Source organism: Trichechus manatus, unplaced genomic scaffold (genome assembly GCF_000243295.1).
Source record: "Trichechus manatus latirostris isolate Lorelei unplaced genomic scaffold, TriManLat1.0 scaffold00021, whole genome shotgun sequence".
NCBI lineage: Eukaryota > Metazoa > Chordata > Mammalia > Sirenia > Trichechidae > Trichechus > Trichechus manatus.
This window is the reverse complement of record NW_004443957.1, coordinates 10,193,438-10,216,754: the sequence shown is the minus strand read 5'-3', so window position 1 is coordinate 10,216,754 and position 23,317 is coordinate 10,193,438. Positions and strand designations below refer to the sequence as shown.

General features: G+C 37.9%; 2 protein-coding genes across 2 annotated transcripts in view; both read left to right on the top strand.

Moving 5' to 3' along the window:
- The window catches only part of ANKRD45 (ankyrin repeat domain 45), a 30,116-nt gene extending 22,124 nt beyond the window's left edge, over positions 1 to 7,992 (top strand). The window contains exons 3-4 of the mRNA XM_012554498.2: positions 4,579 to 4,717; positions 7,781 to 7,992. Coding sequence (XP_012409952.1) covers positions 4,579 to 4,717; positions 7,781 to 7,815 — 174 coding nt within the window. The 3' untranslated portion in view covers positions 7,816 to 7,992. The remainder of the gene's footprint in view (positions 1 to 4,578; positions 4,718 to 7,780) is intronic.
- Positions 7,993 to 18,525: 10,533 nt separating this feature from the next.
- SLC9C2 (solute carrier family 9 member C2 (putative)) overlaps positions 18,526 to 23,317 on the top strand; it is a 132,620-nt gene continuing 127,828 nt past the window's right edge. The window contains exons 1-2 of the mRNA XM_023728157.1: positions 18,526 to 18,649; positions 20,960 to 21,060. Coding sequence (XP_023583925.1) covers positions 18,526 to 18,649; positions 20,960 to 21,060 — 225 coding nt within the window. The remainder of the gene's footprint in view (positions 18,650 to 20,959; positions 21,061 to 23,317) is intronic.

Below are 23,317 nucleotides of genomic sequence, written 5' to 3'. Positions count from 1 at the left end.
TGATACACACATTTTTGGGGGGACATATTCAACCCATGACTGGAATGAATGAGATACCCCAGAAAATGCAGAGTGAGATGAAGACATGGTGGAGGATAGAGCCTGAGGAACACTGACATCAAGCAGTGGATGGAAGAGTAAGAGCCCACAGAGAAGCCTGGAAAAATCATGACAGAGCAGCCAAAAAGCTAAGATGAAAGCCAAGACAAAGCAAAGGAAGGCAGGTATACAGGAAAGAGGTTATGGTCAGTAGTTTCCAGTGCTGCCGAAAGGCCGAGAAAAGTTGGATGACATTTCATTGGATTGGTCACAAAGGAGGTCACTGATGGCCTTTACTATGATGGTGTCAGTGGAGTAGTGAGGGTCATAAGTATGATTTAAGTAGACTGAGGAATTGTTAAAAATTGAGAAAGTTAAGACAGTACTGTAAGTTAACCCTAATCTCTTTGGAATGGCTCCCAAAACCCTTTATGACATGATCTCTGCCCACTTTTCTTTCCTCATCTACAGACTCTCCCATCTAATATGCACCCTGAGCCCCAGCCTTACAGAACTTCTCCATCCTTTATCTCACCGCCATGCTTTGCTCATGCTGTTCTCTTGGACTCTTCCCACTCTTTGCACTCTGCCTACTTTTTCTTCAAAACAAAATTCAAAGATTGCTTCCTCTTGGGCATGCTTTGCAGACCGTTCCCTCCCTCTGCCAAGATGAGTTAGGAGCCCTGATGTCACAGTGATTAAGCACTCTGTGGGAGATAGATGTGGCATTTTGCTTCCAAAAAGATTACAGCCTTGGAAACCCTATGGGGATGTTGTACTCTGTCCTACAAGGTCACTAGGAGTTGGAATTGACTCTGTGGCACTGGATTTGGTTTTGGTATCTGGTTCCATGGCACTCTGACAGTGTCATTATAATGGTGCTTGTTCCACTGTACTGTAATTTGTAGACTACTTGTCTGTCTCTCCCATGAGATGGTGAGCTTCCCACGTAGAAAATCCCTTACTTATCTCTGAAACCCAAATGCTTAGCAAAGTGCCTTGTATCTAGTAGACCCTCGATAAGTGCTCTCTTAAGGAGTAAGTAAATCATTTTCCTTGGAAACCTTCTACAGAAGACTTTCAGAGCAAGCCAAAGTGAAAGGAACTATCAAATCTTTTTGGTTGTCTTAGAAGTAAGATACTGATAATTCATTTAGAAGAGTTAAGTATGGGGCTAGAAGTAGGAGATCAGTGCTTTGCTCTCAGCTCCTACACTAATTAGCTTTATGATTTGGAGTAAGTCATTTCACCTTTCTGGATCTCCAATTCTTCCTCTGGGAAGTAAGCACAATAATGTCTGTTTTCCAACAGAGATGGTACAGTGCGTATTTTTTTTGGGATACAATTCAATCCATAACACTCCATAAACATTTTATTTTAGCACTTAATACATTCCATGTACTGTTGTAAATACATAAATTAATTCATTTACTCTGTATAATAACCCTATGTAGTAGATACTGTTATTTTTCCAGATAAAGAAAATGAAGCTCAGAGAGATTAAAGAATTTTCCCAAAGTCACACAGTTCTCAGGTGGAAGAATTAGGATTTGAACTCAGACAGTTTGACTCAAGAGTCTATACTATGGAATAACTGCTGCATTTTATTGAAGCTTTTAAGGTGTCTATTATTGTTGTTATATGGGTTTTTCCTTTATCTTATTAGAATAATTATATAGCTAGATTTTCTAATGTTGCACTATCCCTGCATTCCTGAAATGAACTCTATTCCATCAAGATGTATGATTCTTTTGATACACCATTTGGATTCCTAGTATTTAATGTATAAATTCCCTTTTAAGTGTAATAGGTTTACTTTCCTTTCTCTTGTGTGCTAGTACTATCAGAGTTGATTGGGTGGCGCAGATGGTTAAGCGCTCGACTACTGGCCAACAGGTTGGCGGTTCAAACCCACCCAGAGTTACCTTGGAAGACAGGCCTGGCGATCTTCTTCCGGAAGGTCACAGCCTTGAAAACCCTATGGAGCAGTTCTACTCTGCACAGATGGGGTCGCCATGAGGTGGACTCGACTTGACAGCAACTAACAACAACAAAACTTGTTCCCTGAAAGATAAGAATTTCATGTAAAACTGTCTTGGTCTTTTTAAAGTGTTAGTTCTTTAACAAGCACTTCAATTTCTTCCACATTTGTGGGTCTGTTCATGTTTCTACCTCTTCTTGGGTTAATGTTGGTAATTTGTATTTTGCTATATTATCAATTTCCTTTATAATTTTTAATTTCTTGCGATAAAGTTACACATTGTATTTTCTTATAATTCTTTTGATCTCTCTCTTATGTGTGTATTTCTCTGCTTTCTCTTACTTATTGCTTTTTTTTGTTTGTTTATTTTAGGCTTGCCCATAGTCTATCTATTATCTTTTCAAAAACTAGCTTTTGGTTTATTTATCATTCCTAATGTTTTATTACTTTATTCTATTTAATTAATTTCAGCTTATTATTATTATTATTTTTACCTCTTAACATCTTTTGGCCTATTTTTTTGTCCTTTTTTTTAGCTTCCTAAATTGGTTTTGTCTATTTATTTTTTTGCCAAATTTATTTATTTTCTATACCTTAACAAAGCCATTTAAAGGTACAGATTTTCCTCTGGGTAAAGCTTTAACTGTATCCTGTAGCTTTTTACATGAAATAATCTTTGTCATTAATTTATAATTTCAATTTTAATTTACTTTTTGATCTTGAGTTCTGTAGATGTTTGCTTTTTAATTCCAGATGATCATTTTGTTGTCAGTAATTTCTAATTTCATTAAATTTTTATCAGATAATATGCCTACAAAGCTCAAATTTTGATTGTGACCAGAAAATTATCATTTTCTGACAAGTGTTCTATGGGAAAACTGAAAACCGTCCATACTCTATTTATAAAAAGTACGAAGTTCTTTAAACTTGAGTTTGTTGACTACATATTCAAATCCTGTATATTCTTAATAATTTTTTGGCTTACTTTATCAAATTCTGAAAGAGGTATAGTAAAGTCCTCTACTATGATTATAGTTTTATGAAGTATTCCTATTACTGGAATTTCTTTTATTTCACTGCAGTTGTTCTATTCCACAGATGCTTTCTTTGAACTCTTTATGTATTGGCCCCTTTCTGTAAGGAAAAATTCAGTTATGTGCTTTGCATTTAAGATGGTGAGGAGAAAGCTAAGTTGTACCTGAGGTCTTCACAGCTTTTATGTTCTGCCAATAATTATCTTTCAACTGCCCTTAGGCCTCCCTACCTTAAAGAATGTAACAATTCATGGTAAACCCAGGAATACATGCAGAAAAATTCTATATAAAATTCTGTATACCTTGATCATTCTTTCATATTCCTCCTTTTACTGAGTATAGATTAATGCTTTTTCACTGCAGAAAGTCTATTCTTCATCTTCTAAAACTGGGAATGCTATATCTGGTGATGTTAGTGTGGAGCGTTAGAAATCCCCACAAATAGAGAAATCCTTAAATATTATATTGATGATCATAAAGGAAGACCTTCACCTAGCTTAGAAATCAGCATGTCACAATGGAAAGAACATTTGTTTAGGAGGCAGAAATTGAGACTGTAGTCCTAGCTCTGCTTTGAACAGAAGTAGGACCTTGGGCAAATTGTTTAACCTCTCTTATTTTCAATTTTTATGAGTTTCAAAGTAGTCAGAAATAATACTCCCAAAGACAGTCATGTAACTCTTCTTTTCTCTTTTGCTTTTTATCTTTCTGTCTCTTTCACTTACAGTTTCTCAGTCTTTCAATCTCTCAGTCTCTTTCTCCTTGTTGGTGGTGAGGAAGATGAGGAAGCACGGTACAGTAGACAAAAGAGGACCAACCTGGACTAGGGAGGCAGGAGGAAATGAAGCTTTAAGTTTTCCAGATTTGTCCTGGTATCTTAAATCAGACATTAGCAATTTACTGCACATATGCATTGAGATGGTTTTATAATGCAATTGGAGAGATTTTCAGTGAGGTGGAGCTCTTCTTGCATTTCTAGCACTTCTTCCTCCTCCTGTGAACCATCTGAGAGGGAATAAAATATTCAGAATCAACATTGTCTGTTGACCTGCATGTAGCTCACTATCCACCTCTTCTTTTCCAACCTTGGCAAGCACTTATCTTTGTTACAGGGCTTAGTGAAAATAAAGCATTAAGGGTGGAGATACAGAATTAGGGAAATAGCATAGACTGGCACAAGGCTTCATGACTCTAGATTGTGAGAAGGTTTATTATACTCATACTCCACTAATATTAGAGCTGTACTGTCTAATGGAGTAGCCACTGATCTTATGAGGCTTTTTAAGTTTGAATTAATTAAAATTAAATAAAATTTAAAGTTTAGTTCCTCAGTCACACTAGCCACATTTCAAGTATTCATTAGTCACATGTGGCTAATGGCTACTGTACTGAACAGTGCAGATGCAGATACAGATCATTTCCATCATCACAGAAATTTCTGTTGGACAGTGCTGGTTTAGAGATTCTAAAGAGTTTTGTTTTTCAATAAATAAGTAGAAAGTAAATTTTATACTCTGTCCCTAGAATACCATCCTCACTGCGTGCCGTGCAAAAAATGAGTGGCTGGAAACCCATTTGGAAGCTTCCATTAACGAGCTTTTTGAACAGAAACAACAGTTAGAAGATATTGTGACTCCCATTTTCACAAAAATGTCTACACCACGTAAGTTTTGCATAAAAAATTATCTGAATGTCAGAAAAGATGAAAATTAGGTTCATGTTGCAATTTCTGAGATAGTCTGATTTTAATTATCTCTATTAGTCATTAACAATGTTACAAGCACTAGTCCATGATATAGCTCCCTAATTTTGATATTACTTTTAATATTAGTAATAACTAATAATAATAACTGAACTCTTTCTATAGGGAATGTCTAATACTAACTTTAACATTAGAACAATCATCAATCATTTAATTTTATATAGTTTACTGTGCCTTTGATTAGTGAATCAGTGATTCTCAACTAGGGAGGCATGTCCTTCTGGGAGATAGGGTAGTAGAATGTGAAACAGCATGTTCAGTATTATGAGTCTATATTTAGGGGAAAAAATATATCGTGGGAATACTGTCCTTTGAATGGGGAAGGTGCATGTATCAGAATCTTTGTGGCAGGGATACCTAAGTTTTTTTTTTGTTTCTGTTTTTTAAATAACAGCTTTACTGAGATATAATTCTTCTACCATAAAATTCACCCTTTTAAAGTATATATTTCAGTGGCTTTTAGTATATTCAGAGTTGTGCAACCATCACCACTATCCAATCTTAGAATATTTTTATCACCCTACCCTAAAAAGGAGCCCTGGTGGTACAGTGGTTAAGATCTATGGCTGCTAACCAAAAGGTTGGTAGTTTGAATCCACCAGCCACTCCCTAGAAACCCCATGGGGAAGTTCTACTGTGTCCTGTTGGGTTGCTATGTGTCAGACTTAACTTGACAGCAATGGATTTTTTGGGTTACCCTAAAAAAGAAACCCCATACCCATCTGCGGTCACTTCCCATTCCTCCTTCTCCCTAGCCCCTCGCAACCATTGATCTACTTTCTGCCTCTATGGATTTGGCTGTTATGACATTTCATATAAATAGAATCATATGATATGTGGCCTTTTTTGTTTAGCTTTTTCCACATAGCATAATGTTTTTAAGGTTCATCTATATTGCAGCACGTATCAGTATTTCATTCCTTTTTACCGCCAAATAATATTCTGTTGTGTGGATATAAATTTTGTGTACACATTTATCAGTTGAGGGACACTTAGGTTGTTTCCATCTTTCTGGCTATTTTAAATATTGCTGCTATGAACATTTGTGTAAAAATTTGTGTGTGGCCATATGTTTTTAATTTCTCTTGAGTATATATCTGGAGAAATTATGTAGTCAAATGTTAACTCAGTGTTTAACCTTTTGAGGAACTGACATACTGTTTTCCAAAATGGCTGTACAATTTTGCATTCCCACCAGCAGAGTATGAGGGTTCCAATTTCTCCACATCCTTGCCAACATGTTATTATCTGTATATTTTTTAGCCATCTGAGTGGATGTAAAATGGTATTACATCATAGTTCTAATTTACATTTCCCTGATGACTACTAATGTTAAATTTCTTTTCATGTGCTTACCGGCTGTTTGTATATCTTACTTGGAGAAATGTCATTCAAATCTTTTCTCGGTTTTAAAATTGGGTTTTTTAAAAATTTTTGAGTTGTAAGAGTTCTTTATGTATCCTGGATACAAGTTCCTTATTGGAGATATGATTTTCAAATATTTTCTACTGTTCTGTGGATTGTCTTTTCATTTTCTTGCTCATGTCCTTTGAAACAAAAAAATTTTAATTTTGATGAAGTTCAGTTTTTCTGTTTTTTCCTTTTATTGCTGTGCTTTGGTGTCATATCTAAGAAACCATTACCTAATTCAAGATCATGAGGATTTACTCTTATGTTTTTTTCTACGAGTTTTATAGTTTTAGTTCTTACATTTAGTTCTGTGGTCTATTTTAGTTAATTTTTGTGTATGGTGTGAGGTAGGGGTCCAACTTCATTCTTTTGTATGTGGATACCCAGATACCTAAGATTTTTATGTTTATCAAAATGGGCTGTGGTTTTAAAAAAATTAAGACACTTAACCTTGTCTAGGTAGTGTGACAGAAGATCTCTTGCTATCTATAATTAATATTTATTGAGCATGTTTATATTCTCTCTAGTATCCTGGAGGACACAGAAGCTTTATACTGTTCTTGTCTTTAAGGAGCCTACCACCTAGTTTGTTAGTAAAACATGCAGAGCTGAAAAGATAAACTAAGTAGTATGTATATTCGGAGGAGGCTAAGTAGAAAGAGGAAGTTTCATGGAGAAAGAGGAATTGCTTGGATGGATGGGTAGCCCCACTGGAATCAGAAGGAAATTTCAGAATGGAAGCACAATATGATGATAAAACGGTCAAAGGTGGAAATATAGGGACATGGAGAGTACCCACCTGGGTGATTATAGTTGATTCTGTGTTAAGGAACAGTAGAAAGTAAGGTTGGAGGATTAACTTGTGATCATTTATGAAAAGTATTGAATTGTAAGATTAGAAGCTTGGACTTTATTTTCTGGATAGCGGAATGCCATTAAAACCTTTAGGGTAGGAGAGAAGAGGGATTAAGTAGGGGAGAATAGTCTGGCTTTCCTTGTGAAGTGGATTAGAGGGAGAGAAGTTTAGAGAAAGAGAAATAACCATAGTTTGGTCTATCTACAGTGAGATGATTAAGACTTGAATTATTGATTATATAGTTGGTTGATTCCCATCTTCTCCCCCTGCTCCATCACTACCATTACCCTGGCCCAGCAACCCTCCCTCACTTCTCACCTGTGAGGAAGAATTGCCTGTATCCCCAAGTCCCCTATTGTCACATCCTCTCCAGCATCTTATTCCTGTATCATAGAATGTTAGATCTGGATGGAACCTCTAAACTAACACTTCACTATATAATGAAGGAGGTGAAGACAAAGTTACTCTAGTCAGTGGCAGAACTAGCAACAATTATACTGATTATATAGGAAATGTGATTGTGCAGCTTCAGATATTTAAAAAAGGAGGGATGAATACTTGATTTGATATACCAACAACTCCATGGCTAATGCAGGCTAGGATGTCCTGATTTATTTTATGCCTACTGTTTTAAAAACTGGCTTCATTTTGTTTCATATTGCAAGCTAACTATAATTTAAAAATCTGTTTCCTTTCAGGTCAAGTAAAGAGTGCCAAATCTGTGGTAACCTAAGCCATGGTCAGAAAAGAAGACAAAATCATACCTCCTTACTGAATATAGATGTTGTAAAAGGCCATATTTTCTTCTAGTAGCTGTAAAGAAAACTTATTCATGAAATGAAGAAAATAGATATGGGGTTTTATAAGAATATTTCAGTATGAAATTAAATCACTCTTGTTTTGTTGTACTCTGTTTAGCATGCTTATGTCCAGGCTCTCTGGCCTAGCCTCTGCTCCCCTACTGACAATCCATGTGAGTTCCAGGTGCTCCTTCCAGAGAGCACTTGGGTATGACTCACACACAAAGATCAGATGGAGACTTTTAAAACTATTTAGAGAATCTAATAATTTTCTGTGTGATTGAGTCAGGAAATGTCCATTCAAGTGAGGAATTCTATTAAAAAAAGACATATTTGACTATTTCTAGAGGAAAAATTTGTTCTCCTTCTCTCCAAAGGAAAGCTTATGGAATGACATTCTGGAGCAAGGAAATATTAAGGACCATTTGGATTGGGGTCCTCTGATTATACAGCGATTACTTTTTATGTGCAAATTAAAATTCACCTGTAAGGTGGGATGTAGTGTCTAAGTAAACCCCTTTATTTCTCTGTGTTCTATCTTTTAATTAATTAACACGAGCCTGTTTAGTTTTCTATTTATAAGATTTCCCCTATTCTCTAGTTTTGGTAATATAGATAGAACTAGACTCCATCCCGTTTTCCTCCTGTTCTGTTTTTATAATTTTTATCTTTTAAATTTTAGAGTTGGTTTCATATTGGTGATTTAGAAATCGTCTCCCCCCACACCCTCCTAGTTTATCTAATAAAGCCCTGAACCTTCTACTACTCTTTCAATAATACCTTGTCAATTGACTTTTTCTTAAACATGGTTTTTGAGATAACAGTTTTATAATTTGTCTCCCTAATTTTTAAATTTTGAGATCTTTTTATATGTAAGCAACTCAGTTTCAATTGCCTTAAGCAAAAGAACAGAGCAATAACTCTCACTACCTTCTCTGGTAGACCCAGTGTTTATGGAGTAGTGCAAAGAAGGAGGAGTCCTTGGGTGGTCCAAATGGTTAACATGCTCAGCTGATAACCAAAAGGCTGGAGGTTTGAGTCTACCCAGAGGCACCTCAGAAGAAAGACGTGGCAATCTAGTTTTGAAAAACCAGCCATTGAAAATCCTATGGAGCACAGTTCTGCTTTGACACACGTGGGGTTGCCATGAGTCTGAATTGACTCAGTGGGAACTGGTTATAAAGAAGGAATCTGTGTTTGCTCCATTCTCTTAATACAATATATTGTTAGAAGTCCAATGCCCTTAAGCACTACAATAATTTAAGAAAAAGCCAGATGCCATTTTTGTTGTTTCTCCTCTGACTCTGTATTTTTTAAATATTGATCTTGAATATGACATTACTTTCCACACATGTGATTCTGGTGATTAGTGAAGGATTTCTGGTTCTCACTTCAAAGATTTCTAGATAAAACCAAGGAATTTCTGGAGACCTTGTAGTATAAAATAAACCTCTCTCTCCTTCTTTATTCATCTCTCATTCTAAATCCTCAAACAGGTTTGTAGCTTTTGATACGTTTCCTAATGCTATCTTCTTGAAACTCCTTGTATGATTCCTCTACTATCTTACAAATGACTTTCTAACTCCTTCCCCAGCTCCTCTTCTTCATCTTATCCTGAAACTGTGGGAACATCTCAAAATTCAATCCTGACCCTTGGTGATGTTATCTATTATTTTCCACCCCATGACCTTCCCTACCCTCAGTGTTAGGCAAAACTCATCCTCCCTTCTTTGGGGCACCCATAGTACTAATAGCCTCATACTATATTCTATTTAATTGTTCACATGTTTTCTCCCCATGTGAATTTTAGCTCTTTGAGGATAAGGACCTTGTCTTGTTCTTCCTCATAACTAAAGAGCCTATAAGATAGTAAGTTCTCAGTAAATAATAATGAAATGATTTCTCCTTTGGCACTACTTTATTCATAGAACTTATTACCTCTTCATTCATCCATAGAGCTTGTTCAGCTTTATAAAAGTGACTCCCAAATCCTTATCTCCATATCTGCCTTGTGCCAATGCCCCGTTTCAACTCCAACCCCTCCAGTAAACAAGCCACACACACACCCAGCATTATGACTCTATGTATAGTTTCTCCTCTAACTTTCTATTTCCTGAGCCTTCATCTGGAACACCACATTACTTTTCAGGCATGTGAACGTGGTGGCTACCAAGGGATTCCTAGATCTCACTTCAAGGATTCCTTTGATGTAAGGATATGAGTATTTCTTTATACCTGTAGATCTATAACTTTAGTCTGTTTTGAGAGATATAGTACCTCTTGTTACCTATTGTTTCATTGAATTATAGTCACAGGAGAGTTAAAATGCCCTTAATGGTTTGAGCTTGAGCTGTAATACAGGTAACTGCATGACTTTTTCTAAACATCCACATAGTGATTACTGTTTCAGAGTGCATGCTAGTAAATCAAGAAAGCCTCCACATTATTTGAGAGGTTGTCAAGCAAAGGCTGGATTCAATGTTATGATAACTTCTAGACAGTGGTTCTTTAGACTTTCATATTTCATTGATCAAAAAACAAAAATAAATAAAAGTAAAAAAAAAAAAAGGAGGTGGAGGGGATTGATATGACACCGTTAAGAAAACAATTAATATCTACTATCACTATTATTTAATAAAAGAAAAGACATTTTAACATCAGAAAAGAAGGGGAGATGTAAGGCTCTAGCCTTTAAGTTTAAAAATTGAGCTTTACTACACGCCTATATATTTATTTTTCTCATTTTGCCATGTACGATGTCATCATGAATCCAAATTGGGCGGTGGTCCAGCCTTTGAGAACTACTGCTCTGGACTAAGATAAAGCAGTCAGACTGCTGAGTTAGGTTAATGTGATGCCTTAAATTGTAAAAGTCTGACAATCACCCCCATGTTTGATCTAATATGGATTTTCCAGGAAGGCTGTACCAACATCTCCTGTCCCACATGTTCTTTATACAGTGTAGTCTTGACAAAATGTGGGGTCTATATTCTCTCCCCTTGAACCTGGGCAGGCTTGTGACTACAGTGGAAGCGATGTTTTGTGATTTCCAAGGCTAGATCATAAAAGGTGATGCAACATCTGCCTGGTTCTCATGAGAAGCTCACTCCTAGAAACCAGACATGTGGAAGGCAAAGCAGCCTGTGCAGAGGCCCACATGGAGAAGAACTGAGGCCCCAGCCCACAGCTCTGGTTGAACTGCCAGGCAGTAGTCACGACCAACTTGCCAGCCATATGAGTGAGCCATCTTGGAAGTGGATCTTCCAGTCAAGTCTTCGCAGCTGGTACTGTATGGAGCATAGACAAGTCACCTCTGTTGTGCCCTACCAAAACTGCAGATTTGTGAGCTAAATAAATGATCGTTGTTGTTTTAAGCTATTCAGTTTTGTTTGTCTTTGTTATGCAGCAATAGAGAACTGATACAAGTTTTGGAACCCGGAAGTGAGAAATTGACATATCAAAACCTAAAATATATGGCATTTGGTTTTGGAACTGGGTGGTAGGAAGAAGCTGGAAGGGCCTAGAGAAGAGTGTTAATGAAAGCCCACAGGGCTCAAGTAGAGTATTAGCAGAAGCCTTAAGGGCCTCTGGGAGGTTAATGTTGTTAGGTGCCATCCAGTCAGTTTTCCACTCCTAGTGACCCCATGTGACAGAGTAGAACTGCCCCACTGGGTTGTCTAGGCTGTAATATTTATGGGAGCAGATTGCCAGGTCTTTCTCACGCAGAACTGCTGAGTGGGTTGGAAATGCCAACCTTTGGGTTAGCAGCTGAGCACTTACTATTGCTCTACCAGGCCTTGGGAATTTATTAGTGGAGTTAATAGGAAAAAGAAGAATATGCTAGTGGAAATTGGATAAAGGGGACCTCGTTATGTGGTGGTGGTAAGTTTGGCAATGCTGTTGCTGTGTAAGTAATGAACTCAATGATCCTGCTAAGGATATTTCCAGGTAGAGTGCTCCCATGCCACCTGGCTTCTTCTAGTAAAATGTGAGGGGAGAGATAAGAGCTGAAAAGAAACATTTCAGTTTTCAAATAAAAGTTAAATATAAAGGAGCAAGTACATGCTGGGTTTGAAAATTGTTCCCCATTCTTAGCCTTTCTAGATGGCAAAAAATTCTCAAACTAAGAAATGACTTCTGGGAAAAAATCAAATGCAGGGTGGGATTATAAGGTTATTTGTTAAGATCTCAAAATATCTAAGGTGATGCCTCCTTGAGTCTTTCAGACTGTAGGTGGGCTTTCTCCATTTAACTAGGAAGATGGCCTCTAGCTGCTCTAGGCAGTCATCATCACAACTTACCAATCCAAATGTAAAAAGAGTAGCTATCTCCCAATAATGGTATATATCAACCCAAGGAACCATCTGATTGGTCCTGTCTGAGTCCCATGCCCACCCCTAAACTAATTATAGTGTTAGGGGAATGGGGAACTATGATTAACCACACTGTGCCTATCTCAGTCAGATGGTAGAGTCTGTTAACAGAAGACGGGGGTGGGAAAAAACCCACTGGGCAGCCCTCAGCCCTCAACTCCCCAAAGCTACAAAAATCTGTTTTAGCTGGCTTTACCCAAAATGATGAAATACAAGTTTATTATTGCCTTTTTTTTTTTTAAGCTCTATGGGAAAGGTTGAAAGGTAGAGAAATTTGGTCATCTCTGTATTTTAATTCTGTGCTATCTTTAGCTGTCAGAACTATATGTAACCCAGAACTGACTCTTTATGAATTTTGTCCAAGTTTTCCTGAAGTATGAGAATTTTACTAGAAGCCATGGAGAATCTGAATTTTGAAACTAAAACTTGGAATCCTACGTATAAGGCTTAGGTGTCCTAAGGGACGGCAGTAGGATAGGAACTAAATAGAACCAGGGAGGGCATCGCTCAAAATGATCTGAGTCAGTGCAGCTGAGGGAAGAACCAAACTTCATGTTGAGAGGAGTGAAGGTGACAACCAGGATAGATCAGATGAAGGTGAAAATGGGAAAAAGGGTAGTGAACTTAGTAGTTGGGACAGGTAAGTAAGGACAAGATGAGAAAGATTAAGGAATGGATTTCTCAGGAGAAAGCCCGTGAATACTTTTTTTTTCTTCTCGATTTTATTGTGCTTTAGGTGAAAGTTTAGAGCACAAATTAGTTTCTTATTCAAAAATTTATACACAATTTGTTTTATGACATTGGTTGCAATCTCTGCAATATGTTGGCACTCTCCGCCTTTCCCCTTACACCCCAGGTTCCCTGTGTCCATTTGTCCGGTTTTCCTGTTCCTTTCTGCCTTCTCGTCTTTGCTTTTGGGCGGTTGTTGCCCATTTAGTCTCGTATACTTTATTGAACTGAGAAGCACGTTCCTCATGTGTATTATTGTTTGTTTTATACCCATTGCTGGGGAGTCGATTCCGACTCATAGTGACTCTATAGGATAGAGTAGAACTGTCCCATAGTTTCCAAGGAGCGGCTGGTGGATTCAAACTCTGACCTTTTGGTTAGCAGCTGAGCTCTTAACCACTGCGCCACCAGGTCTCCATTTGTTTTATAGATAGGTCTAATCTTTGGCTAAAAGGTGGACTTTGGGCATGCCTTCAGTTCTGAGCTAGCAGAGTGTCTGGGGGCCATAGTCTTAGGGGTTCCTCCAGTCTCTGTTAGACCAGTAAGTCTGGTCTTTTTTTGTGAATTTAAATTTTGTTCTACATTTTTTTTCTCCTGATCTGTCCAGGACCTTCTATTATGATCCTTGTCAGAGCCATAGGTGGTGGTAGCCAGGCACCATCTAGTTCTTCGGGGCTCTGATGGAGGCTTTGGTTCAAGTGGTCCTTTAGTTCTTTGGACTAATATTTTCCTTGTGTCTTTGGTTCTCTTCACTCTCCTTTGCTCCGAATGGGATGGGACCAATAGATGTATCGTAGATGGCTGCTCACAAGCTTTTAAATCCCCATATACTACTCACCAAAGTAGGTTGTAGAACATTTTCTTTATGAACTATGTTATGCCAATCAACCTACATGTCACCCAAGCCCATGGTCCCCAGCCCTCAGCCCCAGTAACTTGGTCCCTCAAGGTATTTGGATGTGTCTAGGAAGCTTCTATGACTTTGCCTTGGTCAAGTTGTGCTGACTTCCCCTACATTGTGGGTTGTCTTTTCCTTTACCAAAGTTAACTCTAGTTTGCTGTATAGGGATTTCCCTCCCCTCCCTCGTAATCATCAAAGATTGTTTTTTTCTGTGTGTAAACCTTTTCTTGGGTTTTTATAATTGTGGTCTCATACAATATTTGCTGTTTTGTGATTGACTTATTTCACTCAGCATAATGCCTTCCAGATTCATCCATGTTGTGAGATGTTTCGCAGATTCATCATTGTTCTTATAAATACGTTTTAGGAAAGCTTTTTTTAAAAAACATTGTCCCTGGCATTTATGGTAGGAGTTGTTCTCATGGCTTAAAAGAACCACAACAAGCTGTACCAAAATCTACCCTCACTGATGAAAAGCAAATATTTTGGGAGCTGGTGTGTGGCGCAGACATAGAGCTGTCAACTCTAGTCAAGTAGGAATTAGGACTTTGATTTGTCAAAGCTTCCTTAATACATAGTAATGGAGAAGATTGATCATAAATTTAGTAATCTTGCTGCTGTGATATTATCCTTGATGCCCTGGGAAAGAGGATTTGTCACAGCCTTCATTAGTGTGGCATAGGAATGAGAGGATAGAATCTAATTGTCACAAAATAACTCTTCCTTGAAAGTAAACTACGAATTGATGAGTAATGTTCATTTGTTTAATATTTATACTGTATTTATTTTTAGTGAGGATTTGAGGCAAAAAATATCATATATTAGGCATTACAGAATTTGATACGATTTGTCCTTCTGTGAAGAATGGGTAACATTGTTACTTCAAATTAAGGATCAAAAGCCAGTGACAACAAACACAAGAGATGCTCGTGATCATTAGCAATTAGAGAGATGCAAATCAAAACTACAATGAGATACCATCTCACCCTGGCAATAATGGCACTGATCAAAAAAGCAAACAAACCAACAACAACAGAAAACAATAAGTGCTGGCGAGGTTGTGGGGGAGATTGGAACTCTTATACACTGCTGCTGGGAATGTAAAATGATACAACTACTATGAAAACACTATGGTGTTTATAAAGCTAGCAATAGAAATACCATAGGATCCAGCAATCCCACTCCTAGGTATACATCCTAGAAAAATAAGAGCTGTGACATGAAGAGACATATGCACACCCATCCATGTTCATTGCGGAATTATTCACAATAGCAAAAAAGATGGAAACAACCTAAGTGTGCATCAACGGATGAATGGATAAACAAACTGTGGTACACACACACAGTGAAATACTATGAATGATAATAATGATGAATCCATGAAACATCTCACAACATGGATGAATCTGGAGGACATTATGCCGAGTGAAATAAGTCAATTACAAAAGGACAAATATTGTATGAGACCACTATTATAAAAAGTCAAGAAAAGGTTTACACACAGAAAGAAACATTCTTTGATTGTTACCAGGAATGGGAGGATAGGGAGAGAAAATCACTAACTAGACAGTGGACACGTGATAACTTTTGTGAGGGGTATGGTAATACACAATAAGGGGGAAATCAACACAACACGACCAAGGCAAACAAAGGCACTGAGAGGTATGCAAGAATAAAAGGCAGCTATGGTAAATACTATAACATACACAATCCTGCAAGGTGTGGGTGGGCATATGGGAGTACATCCACATGCATATATAGATTTGACTATGGATATTTCTATACATATATTTGTATGTGTTGAATCTATACTCATATATATAATAGAGCACATGGGGGCACAGTCATGGAAGCTTCCTAGACATAACAAAACACCTGACAGGACTCAATTACTGGGCTTGAAGCTAAGGACCATAGTCTCAGGGTACATCTAGGTCATTTGGCATGACAGAGTTTATAAAGACAATATTCTACATTCTACTCTGGTGAGTAGTGTCTGGGGTCTTAAAAGCTCGTGAGCAGCCATCTAAGATACAACTATTGGTCTCTTTCCATCTGGAGCAAAGGAGAGTGAAGGAAATCAAAGACTCAAGGAAGCAATTAGTCCAAAGGACTAATGGAACACAGGAGCCACAGCCTCCGCTAGCCTGAGACCAGAAGAACTAGATGGTGCCCGGCTACCACTACTGACCACTCTGAGCAGGATCACAATAGAAGGTCCCTATTAGAGTGGGAAAAAAATGTAGGGCAAAACTCAAATTCATAAAAAATACCAGATTTACTGGTCCAATAGAGACTAGAGGAACCCCAGAGACTATGGCCTTTAGACTCCCTTCTAGCTTGGAACTGAAGCCACTCCTAGAGATAACCTTTCACCCAAATAATAGACAGGCCTAAAAAATAAACAATAACACCTGTGAGGAAAATTATTCTTAGAACAATCATCTATATGAGACTAAAAGGGCAACATCTGTCCAAAAGCAAAGATGAGAAGGCAGGAAGGGGCAGGAAAAACAGAGGAATGGAAACGGGAAATTCAGGGTACTAATGGGAGAGTGCTGACTCATTGTGGGGATTGCAACCAATGTCACAGAACAATTTGTGTATAAAATTATTGAATGGGACACTAATTTGCTCTGTAAACTTCACCTAAAGCACAAGAAAATGTTAAAAGCAAACCAAAAACCCAATGACAACAGGAGTTAGGGGAATAGGAGTGAGAAACATTGAAAAAGGAGAGAGAGAAAGAAAATGAAAAAGAGTCAGAAGGGAAACAAGACAACACTGAAGAGGGTTAGGCTCTTCCTCAACTGGATAAGGTTGGGGAAAGAAACACAGAGTATATAAAAAACATACAGAAGGAGATTCTGTCTACATGATCAATGTCTTTGACTATTTCAGTTATCATATCAGGGAGAAAAAACATCAGTTAAAACAGTTGTGGGTATAGACACAGCTTGAACATTATGAAACGCAAGCTTCCTTGGAACTGGATCACTTAACTTCTTCTGGATTGGAGGTAAGGATAACATATGTAGCCAATCAGAATGAAAGCAAGTTGGCCAGAAACCAATGAGAAGTAGGCAAGGGCATGGCTTTCAGTGTGAATGATCAGTTGGCAGTACTGTCCCTGGCAAACGGACGCAGAGCCGAGCATTTGTTCTTTGTGATTTTCAAGAGCCTTCATCTTGGTTTCAACTTTGAACCAGCTTATGCTTGGAAGAAGATATCACCGATCTTGGTATTTTGGGGAGGAGCTTGATTTGAGGGTGATGCTATAATGAAAAGTGGGGATAGAAGGGTTTGGAGAAGCCAGAAACCTGAAGGGCTACTTGGGGGACAGATGAAGTCATCTGGAGATGTAGCGCTTTGAATTGCCTTTCTGGCTCACCCCCTGCTTCACACCAGAATTGTGACATGTAGACCAAACAAGTACAAAACAAGTGACGAAAAGATGAGTTCTAAATATTATTGGGGATACTTCAGGAACCTCTAGAAGTTTTTAGGTTAAGGCTAGATGCAAGGAAAAATAAAACAGAACAAGTCCTCCTCAGGAACACTACGTATATTTGTGCACGTTATGTCTTACACAAGGGCACCAGCCGAGGTGGGGTTTTGGGGCTGAAATCCAGCCTGTTATTCACTTGCCAAACCATGTACCCTGTTGTCAGGCTACGTTGCTTGGAGGAAAGGGGACTTAGTTCCTAATTAACTCAACTTTAGTCCTTTCCTTTGTTATTAGGTTACTCACCCCCATTCCCACCCTCAATCTTAACTGGTGTGACTCAACTTTGACCTCATTTCCCATTTGCCATTTTATATTTTGGAGGGGGCTGAGTGAGGAAAAAGGGGGTATGGGGATGGAATAGTACAAGGGAATTCCAGAATGATTTGTACACAAGGAAAACCAGGAACATAACATTTATCCTTGCTCCTTCCCCCTCAAAGAGTTCAGTTCACCAAATACTTGTGGAGAGCTTACTATGTGCCACATACTATGTACATGGCCTTAAAGAAAATTAATATTTAACTCTGGCCTTTGAGACACTCACAGTTCAATGGGGAAGGCAAACACAGCATATCATGACAATCGTGAGTGCAACAATCAACACACAAACACACACACACACACACCACGTGCAGCAACATGAAGAAGAAACACTTTAGTGTTCCTATTAAGTCCTGTTGAAGCCAGAGGTAGAACTGGAGGGAGTAATGCGTGTGCTGTGGCAATAACAAAGGTGCTTAGGTCTAAGTGTGGTACAATTCTAGGTAGAAAAAGTGTGAATAAATTGGGTTCTGACTGGTCTCATTTTCTTCTTTACACATATTATAACAGGTTAGGTCCCTAGGTGGTGCAAATGGTTTGTGCTCAACTACTAACCTAAAGGTTGGCAGTTCGAACCCATCCAGCGGTACATCAGAAAACGGCCTGGCAATCTGGTCCCCTTAAGATTACAGCCAAGAAAACCCAATGGAGTGCAATTCTACTCTGTAACACATAGGTTGCCATGAGTTGGAATTGACTCGAAGGCAATGAGTTTTTTCTTCTTTTTTTAACAGATTAGTCTGGAATAGTGAAAGTGTCAATGAATAACTCACATATTAATTCAAGTTAGAACTGAAAAAACAGAGGCAAAATGAATGCTTCCAGCATAAAAAAAGATGATACTCAGATGGATATACTCTGCGGGAGGGCCGCTATCTACCACCAGGGAGAGACACATTTCACAATGCTTGTATGTTTCATTATTGTTTTAGGAGGTAGGTGGTTGTTTTTAAATCTCATCCCTTCTCTGCTCTTTACAACTACATCAAAATAAGGGGTCTGATGAAATGATTAAGATGTGAGAATGCTGTCAATCTAGTTTAATTTAATTATAAGTAATGTCTGTACTGGAGCACTGGTGGTGCAGTGGTTAAGAGCTCTGCTGCTAACCAAAAGCTCAGCAGTTCGAATCCACCAGCTTCTCTTTGGAAACCCTATGGGGCAGTTCTACTCTGGCTATGGAATTGCTATGAGTTGGAATCAACTCGATGGCAACGCATTTGGTTTGGTTTTGGTTTAGTGTCTTTATTTATTAACTTTTTTTTATAATTGTACTTTAGATGAAGGTTTACAGAACAAATAGTTCCTCGTTAAACAATTAGTACACATATTGTTTTATGACATTGGTTAACAACCCCACGACATGTCAACCCTCTCATTTCTTGTCCTTGGGTTGCCTTATTTATTAACTTTTGCTGAGCATGGCAGTGTGGTAGGCATTGAGGATATAAAGGGAATAAGACAGTCCCTTACCTCAAACAGCTCTCTCCTGGGAGCCGACAGATAATTACAATGCAATGTGGTAAGTATAACTGTAAAGATATAGTCAAGATGCTCTGGTAACAAAGATGAGGGAGAGCCTTACACTGCCTGCCTGACCAGGCCTAGCCTGACCAAAATAATCTGGGTTTAGGGGAGGGCACGTGGAGGAAATCGATAGATGGAACCCAGACATACACTCCACAATTCACAGAGTTGACTTCATCAAGTTTGTCTGTTCTATATGGTTTTTGATGTGATTTTTCTATAGAGAAGATACACCACCAATCCTAAAAGGGGAATTAGGAAAGGCTTTGCAAATAAGGTCCTCTTAAATAATAATTAATAATTCATAATAATGAAGAATTCAACAGGTATTGTGAATGATATTCATACAGATAAAATAGGATAGTCACAACCACAGTGTTAGTAATCAGAGAAAAACTTCTAAAATCCCATAAAAGAAAATTTATTTGGGAAAATGTCAGCTGTTTTAAAATTCTTTCTAGAACTAGGAAGAAAATAAAGAAACAAACAAGCAAATATACCTAAGGAATTTCTTCAGTTTTACTCATTGTGTTAGGAAATGAAATTGCTTTCTCTGGGGGTCTTTAAAATACCCACTAACGACCGTAGTCCTTTTTGGTACCTTAAGGTGTTGGCCACCATGAACTTCACTAGCTCTAGATCCTTTATAGTTAGTTACAAAGAGACAAGTGCTCCACCAGTAAAGGGATTGCAGAAATGGTTTGAGGAACATTTCTTCACTTAACCTTACACATAAGAAGTATTCAATAAATGTTTACTGAGTTGGCTTGACCTACAACTGGGAAATGTAGAAGCTGGGCTCCCAATGACTCTTGCCCCAGGCATAAATTAGTTGGATTATAGTCTATAGGTTGCCTCTGGAGGAATTAATTGAATAATCTTGGACAGGATAGAGAGTTTCAAGACAAGACAATGCATATGGATAGAGAATAACAAATGTCTTTTGTTACTTGCTTGGTGAATGCAGTTTTCCCTTTTAGTTGGACCTCAGTTAAAAATATTGCTGGCTTTAAGGAAAACGATAGTACATATAGGAGCCCTGGTGGCTCAGTGGTTAAGCTTTCAACTGCTAACCAAAAGGTCAGCAGTTGGAACTTACCAGCTGTTCCTCTGGAGAAAGATGTGGCCGTCTGCTTCCGTAAAGATTACAGCCTTGGAAAGCCTATGGAGCAGTTCTACTCTGTCTTACAGGGTCACTATGAGTAGAAATCGATTCAACGGCAATGGGTTTGTTTGTTTTATAGTACATATGTTGCTGTAGCTTGCTGTTGTTAGTTGTGGTTGAGTCAGTTTTGATTCATGGAGACCCCAGTTGTGCACAGTAGAACTGTGCTCTATAGAACTGCTATAGCTTAGGATGGGTAATTAAGATAAGACATACTATGTAGATATGAAATTTGGCTTTCCACAATTTCTCACCATCAGATCTGTGTAAGATACTCTCATTCAGTGATCCTAATGTGCCATTGGGTGGGCATATGGAAGGTTGTTGGAACTTCAAAATTTTCCAGATTCCCCTGCGAGAGATGCCTCATTATGTGTATCTTAAAAGACAGTCTTATAGTTAAGAGATGGTATTTGTAACAGCTGTCAATTATTCATCCATAATAATATGACACTCAGAGGAAGTTTTACATTAAATAACTAGAGAAAGGAAATAATAATATGTTTTAAAACTATAAGTTATGTCTAAATAACACATACATGTATTTCTTTAGGATTTTTGAGAGCGTGTGCAAAGAATTCTGAAGTCATTGTCTTGTCAATTCTTTCTCTATCAGGATTTGTACTAGGACAACTGGCCCACAGATTTGTTGAGGTACTGTGTGTACAATACATTAGAGAATAAATTAAAGGACAAAGACTGAAAACAAGGTCCATTCCTACTCCCATCCCTGAAAGTATGGATTTTTTTTATGTGAACATTTACTCAAAAAATTTCAACTGGTATTAAAAATTTAAAAAAATGGGAAACCACCTGATGAAGGAGACATATAATTGAGGGAAGCTTAAGATAAAGCACTAAATTTGGAAGTGAGGAAAATTTGATTTCATTCTTGGATTCTTCTCCATCTGCCTTTGAGTCCTTGCTCTTGTTTCTCTACCTCCCTCCACCCTTCGCCACACACACATATACTGGCTTCTTCCCACCTGTTTTCTTTAATACCTGTGGAGACTCTAGTTATAAAAAACAGCGGCTATTTTTATGATGAGGCATGGTTATCCCTTTCTTACTGCCAGATTAAACGTAAACATGCATCACATAATATATAAATACAAGAAAATTTGTATTAATTTGTTTTAATTCTTGATTTCAAATGCATAGTAATGTGAGCAATAACAATTTACCTCCACTCATTCCTTTATTTTTTAAAAATGGAGATAATCCTTGTACTTATTTAAGATTATAAAAGCCTTTTGTTTTTCTGAAGTGCTACTACTTATACTAGCTAACACTTTTTGGAATGTTTTTTATGTGCTCCCTTTTAAGCACTTCATATTTATTAACTTATTATTAACTTGTGAGTTAGTTCATTCATCCTCACAACCACCCAATGGAATAGGTACATTATTCCCATTTTGCAGATGAGGAAATAGAGGCACAGGGAGGTTAAGTAATGAAGATTAAACTATCGATTGGACCAAAATAAACTTTTTAGAAGGGACTGTTTACAGAGCTTCAGTCATTGTTGTAAGTGCTTTCTATTCATCTGTGTGCAACCTTCATGATTTGTGTCCTATATACATAATCTGTACTATTCTCTATGTATTATTTTTATCTACATGACTCGCTTAGAGATTTTTAAATCCTAAGCAATAATGTCTGTGAAAGTACAAGTATCTGTGCAAGGTACTCCCAGCTTCCCTACAATGCACATTAAAATAAATACCTAATAGTCAAATAAAAAAAAAAAAAACTTATCTGTGAACCTCTAAAATCATCTTGGGGATCACCAATGATAGGAAACCACTTTGGAAAACACTGATTATTTACCACAAGCAATGTTTGTGCAGCCCAAAGCCACACAATTCTCTGGTAAATAGAGGCCCACACTTACAGCCTGTCTAGAAGGTTAGACCAAGAAATCTACCATAGGATTATCAGGACTGGCCTTGTAGAAAGTCTCGTTAGCTGCAGATTGGAATATTCTAACATTTTTAATTGATTTAAATAACATCATCCTAATTTCTTCTTTTGTATTTTCTTTTAATTGTACTTTAGATGAAGGTTTACAAAACACATAGTTTTTCATTAAACAGTTAGTACATATATTGTTTTATGACAATGGTTAACTACCCCATGAAATGTCAACACTGTCCCTTCTCAACCTTGGGTTCCCTATTACCAGCTTTCCTGTGTCCTCCTGCCTTCCAGTCCTTATCCCTGGACTGTTGTGCCCTGTTAGTCTCATTTTGTTTTATGGGGCTGTCTAATCTTTGGCTGAATGGTGAGCCTCAGGAGTGACTTCATTACTGAGCTAAAAGGGTGTACAGGAGCCATACTCTGGGGGTTTCTCTAGTCTCTGTTAGGCCGGTAAGTCTGGTCTTTTTTTGTGAGTAAGAATTTTGTTCTACATTTTTCTCCCAATCTGTCCGGGACCCTCTGTTGTGATCCCGGTCAGAACAGTCAGTGGTGGTAGCTGGGCAGCAGCTAGTTGTATTGGACTCAGTCTGGTGGAGGCTGTGGTAGTTCTGGTCCCTTAGTCCTTTGGACTAATCTTTCCCTTGTATCTTGTTTTCTTCATTCTCCCTTGCTTCCGAAGGAGTGAGACCAGTGGAGTATCTTAGATGGCTGCTCACAGGCTTTTAAGACCCCAGATGCTAATCACCTAGGTACAATGTAGAACATTCTCTTTATAAACTATGTTATGCCAATTAAGCAAGATGTTCCCCGAGACCATGGTCCCCACAGCCCTCAGCCCAGCAATTCGGTCACTCAGGGAGTTTGGATGTGTCTATTGAGCTTCCATGACCTTTCCTTGTACAAGTTGTGCTGGCTTCCCCAGTATTGCATCATCCTAATTTCTAGTACTTAAAAATGGCAGCAGACTAACTTTTTTGTTTGTGTTTGTTAC